Source organism: Elephantulus edwardii, unplaced genomic scaffold (genome assembly GCF_000299155.1).
Source record: "Elephantulus edwardii isolate Elephantulus edwardi_28Jun2011 unplaced genomic scaffold, EleEdw1.0 scaffold00354, whole genome shotgun sequence".
NCBI classification, from domain to species: Eukaryota; Metazoa; Chordata; class Mammalia; order Macroscelidea; family Macroscelididae; genus Elephantulus; species Elephantulus edwardii.
The window spans coordinates 281,800-289,304 of record NW_006400104.1 but is presented as its reverse complement, the minus strand read 5'-3'; the positions used below and the strand labels follow the sequence as shown (position 1 = coordinate 289,304).

Below are 7,505 nucleotides of genomic sequence, written 5' to 3'. Positions count from 1 at the left end.
GATGAGATGGATTGATTCTGTGAGTGGAGTGGTGGGAATGAATGTGTTTGAGACAGCGAGGTTGGCACAGGATAGAACAGCGTTTAGGGCTCTTGTACATAGGGTCACTGTGAGTTGCAAACGACTCGATGGCACATAACAACAACCACCTCAGCATGCCCAAAGTATGTGAGGCGAAGCTTCATCATCTTTTCATCAAAGAGCACTCTGGCTGCACCTTTTCCATGGGATGTTCAGTGCTCTTCAACACCACAGCTCAAAGGCATCAATTCCTCTGTTACCCTTATTCATTTTTCCGCTCTCAGATGCATAACAAGTGATCAGAAAAACCATAGCCTGAATTAGATGCACCTTAGTCCTTGAACTCACATCATGACGCAGTAATTTGGAGAGGTTCCTAACTACAGACATTCCCAGTACATTAAGTCTCCTCATTTCTGGCTGCTGGTCCCAAAGGTATTGATTATGGATCCAAGTAAGATGAAGTTGACAGTTTCAACCTTTTCTTCATCTACCATGATGTTGCCTATCAGTCCATTGAGAAGGATCTTTGTCATCTTTACATTGAGATGCAATCCACATTGAAGGCTTATTCTTTGATCCTCTGCAACAAGTATTTCAAGTCCTCACTTTTCAGAAACCAAGGTTGTGTCATCTGCCTAACACAAGTTATTGATGAGTATCCCGCTGACCCTCTGAGCATGTATTATTCAAATATATGCTTCTATATCTAGAGCCAAAGAGGAAGAAATTGAAAATTTTTACCAAATCTTGCAGTCTGGAATTGACCAAACATAAAGAAAAATGTGTTAAGAATGATAGTTGGTTTTTGGAATGCAAAAGTTGGAATCTGTGATGAAGGAATAGTAGTTGTAAACTATGAGCTTGGTAATAGAAATGAAGCTTGAAATAGAATGAACAAATTTTGTATTTTCAATGATTTATTCATTGTAAATGGCTTTTTTAAAAGACAGAGATGACAATTTTGTACATGGACCTCACCTGACGGGCTGCATAGGAATCAGATTGAATATATCTGTGGAAGGAATCATTGGAGAAACTCAGTATTGGCAGTCAAAACTAGACCAGGGGCAGTATGTAGGTAAGACCATTAGTTATTCGTGTGCTAGTTTGAACTGAGGCCAAAGAAAATGAAAATAAGTCCATGAGAACTAGGATATGATCTTGAATCTATTCCACCTGAATTTCAAGATCATCTTAATAGGTTTGAAGCATTGAACACCAGTGATCGAAAATCAGATGAAGTATGAGGTTATATCAAAGATATCTTCCATGAAGAAAGCAAAAGGTCAGTACAATGACAGAGGAGAAGGGGGGGAATGGAATGAATATCAGAAGAGGCTAAAAATTGCAGTAGAGCATTGAGAAGTCAAAACAAAGGGAAAACATGCCAAAGTAAAAGAGCTAAGCAGAAGATTTCACAGGGCAGCTCAAGAAGACAAAGTAAAGCATTATAATGGAAAGTGCAGAAGGCTGGAATTGGAGAATAAAAAGGGAAGAACTCCCTCTGTATTTCTCAAGGTGAGAGAACGGAAAAACAAAATTAAGCCTCAAATGACAATATTGAAAGATGCTATGGGCAATATATTGAATGATCCCCAAAGCATCAAAAGAAGATGGAGGAGAATACAAAGAATCATTGTGCCAAAAAGAACGGACACTGAAAAATTCCAGGAAGTGCCATATTATCAGGAGCCAAAGGTAATGAAGGAAGAAGTGGAAGCTGCATTGAAGCACTGGCAAAAAGTAAAGCCCCACGAGTGCGTGGGATACCAGTTGACTTGTTTCAGTTAACAGGTGCAGCCTTGGATGCATTCACCAGTCTCATGCATCAAACTGATCTTTTTTCATAGTGCTTATTAGAAATTTCATAGGAGCCCTGGTCGTGCTATGGCTAAAACACTTAACTGTTAAGCCATAGAGTCAGTGGTTCTAACCTGTCACCCAGATTCTTGGGAGAAAGATGAGGCAGTCTGCCTCTGTAAAAATTTACATTAACAACCCTGTTGAGCAGTATGATCCTGTATGATCATGGAGTTGGAAAGTATTTAAGAGCAGCAATGAGTTTGATTTCGTTTTGGATATTTGCAGTCTCATAGGGCTCTATGAGGAGAAGCGTAGCGTTAGGATTGGTGGACGATCTATAAACAATCTGCGTTATGCGGATGACACAACTTTGCTCGCTGACACTGAGGAGGACCTCATGCACTTACTACAGAGGGTCAAGGACTGCAGCCTTCAGTATGGACTGAGGCTCAATGTCAAGAAGACAAAAATTCTCACCACTGGACCAATCGGTAGCATCAGAATGGATGGCGAAGAGATTGAGATTGTTCACAGCTTCAGTTTGCTTGGCTCCACGGTCAACATTCTTGGCACCAGTAGCCAGGCAGTCAAAAACCTTATTGCGATGGGAAAGTCTGCGGTTAGGGACCTCTCTAAAGTACTCAAGAGCAACGGTATCTCTCTGGAGACTAAGGTGCGCCTGATACAGGCCATGGTTTTTGCAATCACTTGTTATGCATCAGAGAGTTGGACAATGACTAGGGAGGATAGAAGGAGAATTGATGCCTTTGAGCTGTGGTGCTGGAGAAGAGTATTGAATGTACCATGGACTGGCAAGAAAAAAAACAGATTCATCTTAGAGAGGGTTAAACCAGGCTGCTCCTTGGAGGCAAGGATTCTGGGGCTTCGCCTGACATACTTTGGACATGTTGTAAGGAGAGACAGGTCTTTAGAGAGGGACATCATGCTGGGTAGAGTAGAGGGACAGCGCAGGAGGGGAAGACCCTCTATGAGGTGGATTGATTCAGTGACTGGGGTAATCAATCGGGATGGGTGTGTCAGAGGCAATGAGATTGGCACGGGATAGAGCACGGTTTAGGGCTGTTGTACATAGGGTCGCTATGAGTCACAAACGACTCGACGGCATATAACAACAGGAGCCAGAAGGTGCAATTATACCATCAAGACTGGTATTAAGCCACTACTTTCCTCTTGATATAATTATGATGTACATGGATACATGGGTAACATGAAGACTTGGTATGTGTTCTAGCCCAGACTAGTGGGCTAAAAGAAAACTCTTGGAGAATAATATTTGTTTCTCAGTGGTGTGTTCTATGGTTTAAACATATGAGCAAGAGTTTTGTTTCTTAGGAAGGCTCAAATTGAATGTACTTCCTAAGAATTTTTTTTTTAAATTTCTCTTATGAAGACACACAGAATTGATAGAGTCTAGCATTTTATGTGTGTATTTAATGTAGTAGTATTTATGGGGTTTTTTGTTTTCCTCTAAAGTTTTTAAATGATGTGCATCTTTGGGTCAATGATAATCATACAAGAAAGGATATGCAGTAGTGGAATATTTGGGTGGGCACAGGATAGAGCAAGTTTCAGGGCTGTTGTACATGGGGTAACTATGAATCACAAGTGACTCGTTGGCACATAACAACAACAGTGACTCCCCATATGTGCAGTTTATCCACATTCTCTTGGAATCTTGTCTCATTTGCCACATATATATTGCCTGCAGCTACTGTCTTTTTCCTGCTGGGCCTTCATGCTCCAGTAGTGAAGTTATTGTGTTACCATGTGCTTTTGTACATCAGGATGACTTTGGTTGATAACACTGGGAATGAGGACAGACAACCATGTTATACTAACTGTTCTTTTGTTTTAGTGCATGAAGGCAGCCCTCTTGGTGAGCTACATCGCTGTATACGGGAGGGAGTGAAGGTGAACGTTCACATTCGCACTTTCAAGGGACTTCGGGGAGTCTGTACCGGTTTCCTCGTTGCATTTGACAAGTTCTGGAACATGGTAATTAAATCTTTCTTAAGGTGCTGGAGAATTTCTTAGAGAGTAAATCATTACTATGTCTATAGGACCTCTGTAACTTTGTTCAACAGAACCTAGAAAATACTTCTCAGGACCAGAATCTGTGTGTTTTTCTGGGCAACAAAAAGTTCTTTACTGTTTCCTTCCCTTTAAAACAGTGATTTTCACCCCCAGCAACTTTGCCCCTTCCTCCCCTAGGAGACATTTGGAGGGATTTTGATTGTCATAATTTGAAGGTTGGAGGAGGCTACTGGCATTTAATGACCGGACATTCTACAATGCATAGCAAAGAATTATCCCAGACATTGTCATTAGTGCCAAAGGTAACAAACAGAGACTTAAGGAGTAATTATTTGTGTCATCTGTTTAATGATTTTATATTGCTGTACTGCTAGCCATTCATTCTTCCATTTAAAAATATTCATTGATTACTCACCATGATTGGACACTGCTAAGCACAGAAGTTTCAGGAACGAGTAAGATGTGATTCCCACTATTAAGGAATGTTTGTTTGATCTACAGTATTTAGGAAGACAGATAAGTATGGGGATGAAGCAGGTATGTTACTAAGTAAGACATCGTGTGTGTGGTGTTTCCATGTAGAGTATATGCCTCCTAGTGGTTTACTGTCTGATTACTGGACAGTTATAGAAGAGAAAAAATAAGTTATAGCAGTTTTAATACTGAACAGTTAAAATAAATCCACAGGCTTTTTGTTTCTTTTCCATACACTCTTCCATCTCCAGCTTTTCTTTTCCCTGTACTTTATTCCCATAGCAGTAGTTTGGGGATCCTGATTGAGCATTTGCTATGTGCCAGATACTGTGTAAATGACTTTTCATGTATTATCTCCATGGACACATTACAGCGGCAATTGCTGCTATACATTACAAATGGGGGGGTGGGGGGAAGAGCCTAGAGAGATTGAAAGATTACTCAGATCATACTATTAATAAGTGGAGTTACCCAAACATTACCCCAGCTCTTACTGAAGCTGAATACCATGCTCACAACCCTTATGGAGGCAAAAGACCTGGCTGTGAAACCCAGGTTGTAGAACTTTACAGCAAATTTCTCTGAATCTCAGTTTTTTCATCTCTGAAATGGAGAAAATATGTTTGACTATTAGAGTTTACTTCTGGAAAGGAAAGAACTTAAGAAAATGCATTTTAAACAAATGCTGCTACTTTAAACAAGTAGCAGCAGCAGCAGTAGTAGTAGTAATGATAATAATAAATAATAATATGACCTTACATTTGTAGGGTGGCTTTACAGTTTTGCAAGTACTTTGTCCTACATGATTTCATTTGATCCTAACTGCTGTCCTGTGTGATCTGGTCCCTCAGATAGAGGATCACCAGTAATTCTGTATGTATTATCTTATTTGCTATCATAAGACATAAAACAGAGGATGGAAAAGAGCAATGGAGTAGTGTTTATCCAAGGCTAGTCTAAGGCTTCCTTCATCTGAGTTGCCTGAGACAATTCAGGCTTAAGACAAAGGTTCTTGAGCTCCATTCCAGAACTACTTAATCTCTAGAGTATCTAGCATCTCTAGAATATGCCATTTGCATTTTAATAAGCTTCCTACAGACTTCTGCTCACTGAAATATAAATCCTCTGCCACATAATTGTGGGGTTCATGGGTGGTGCAGATAGTTAAGTATGTGGCACTTAACTAGGTTTGCAGTTGAAACCCATCCAGAGACAGTGGAAGGAAGGTTTGGCAATCTGCTTCAAAAAGTCCCAATCCTGAAAACCCTGTGGAGCGCAGTTCTCTGAAATCCACGAGTCACCCTCGTCAAGTGGCCTTGATAACAGCTGGTACCTTGTTGTCGTAAAGTCCTTTTTTACACCAGCAGAAATCTGGCTTATGGTGGTAGCAGCTTGGCAGTCCAACTTGGGAAGTTGTCAACGGTACCGTTTTCTTTTGCCCAAGTCACCTGCCTTGATTTAAGATTAGTCCTGTTACAGTTAGATGATACTCTACCTTTTTTTGTTTTTCCATCTGAAAAGCCTAAAAATATTTTTAGTTCTATTTCTTTTTCCTTCTCTTTGGGCTGTTCCTCTAGGCACTTACTGATGTGGATGAAACGTACCGAAAACCAGTCCTGGGCAAAGCATATGAGCGGGATTCTTCACTGACTCTAACCCGGGTAGGCAATTTTTGATGTACTGAGTATTCAATGTTACTTCTGGCTTAGAAATTAATGACCCGAATTTCCTAGAGGAAAAACCCTGCTGATAAAGACCAGATGCACCCTTTCCAGGTCCTTATTCTCTCTTGTGCTTCCAGTGTGAGGCAAGAAGAAGTCTGTGCATCTAACCTACATCTTATTTGAGCAACAAGTTACCTCTGTAAGGCTTAAAAGTCTTTTATTTTTTTTTTAAAAAAAAAGTCTTAGCTTTATGCCGCATTTATTGATTTGAGTTATGAACAAATAGAAAATGGCAAACCTAGAAAACCACAAAGCATAACCCAAAGGTGATGCTTTTCTGTCAATTTGAATCCACCAGCCGCTCCAAGAGAGAAAGATAGGCATTCTCCCTCTGTGTGATTTACAGCTTCTGAAAACCCACTGGTGGGTCAGCTATGAGTCCCATTTCAAAAGCAGTGAGAGTATTTTTTCTGCTTATCGAAAGAGGGATGTCAAATGCTGAAGAGAAGACTAATGTTTATAATTGCTTTTCTTACAGCTATTTGATCGGCTAAAACTTCAGGATTCTTCCAAGAAGGAAGCAGATTCTAAATCTGCTGTTGAAGATTCTACTCTGTCAAGATACTCCCAAACATCCACTTGGAAGGTGGCTTCTGTATGGGGAAGAGGAGACACAGATCGGGGATCACACAAGCGTTCTCGCTCTGTCCCTTCTTCCCTTCAGGCATCAGGAAGGGAGGAATCCAGGTCTGAGTTGTCAGGGAGGACTACACGGACAGACGGGTCCAGTGCTGGAGGTACATTTTCCAGGGCCACCACCCTGTCTAGGGGCCAGCCCCGTAAGAAAAAGCGAAAGCCCAAAGTGGATTACCAGCAGGTTTTCACTCGACACATAAATCAGATTTTCATTCGAGGTGAGAATGTCCTGCTTGTTCATCTTGCACAGTGACCAATGAGCTCAGCCTCACTGGAGCTTTGGATTTCAGAAGTAAAATGCATGAATTGCTGCTCTTTGTATCCTAGTGTCCCATTGAACCTCTGAGCTGGAAAGAGTCCTTCTGGTCCTGCATGTGCAGATGATGGAGCCAGACCTAAGCCTTCTGGGTGGTGAGCTCCCACAAGGAAGGGAAAGGCTTTTGGAGGGTTTATGCTTGCACTAACAGCGAGGCAAGAGCTGTAAAGAGGTCTGTACAACTGATGTGGTTTCATGGTTTACATCAGACTTTTAAAATAAGCCAAATACAAGCTTTTCCATTCATGTAGTACTTACGATCTACATTCCTCAGAGACTATAGCATTAAAAAAAGTTCAGAACCATTTTCTCATTTCAAATGCTGGTGCTCTGAGTCCTCATGAATTATGAAAGTACCTATTATCAGTTGGCCTATGGTTACCTACATCTTGTAACTGACCTCTGAAATTTGTTTCACACCACTTCCTCTTTAAAGAAATGAAACTTATTTATCTCTGAATATCTGTAAGATT

The 7,505-nt window shown here is 40.8% G+C and overlaps 1 protein-coding gene across 1 annotated transcript in view; it reads left to right on the top strand.

Moving 5' to 3' along the window:
- The window catches only part of LSM11 (LSM11, U7 small nuclear RNA associated), a 16,731-nt gene extending 9,701 nt beyond the window's left edge, over positions 1-7,030 (top strand). Inside the window, exons 2-4 of the mRNA XM_006901968.1 lie at positions 3,704-3,843; positions 5,934-6,017; positions 6,559-7,030. Coding sequence (XP_006902030.1) covers positions 3,704-3,843; positions 5,934-6,017; positions 6,559-6,969 — 635 coding nt within the window. The 3' untranslated portion in view covers positions 6,970-7,030. The remainder of the gene's footprint in view (positions 1-3,703; positions 3,844-5,933; positions 6,018-6,558) is intronic.
- The last annotated feature ends 475 nt before the right edge of the window (positions 7,031-7,505 follow it).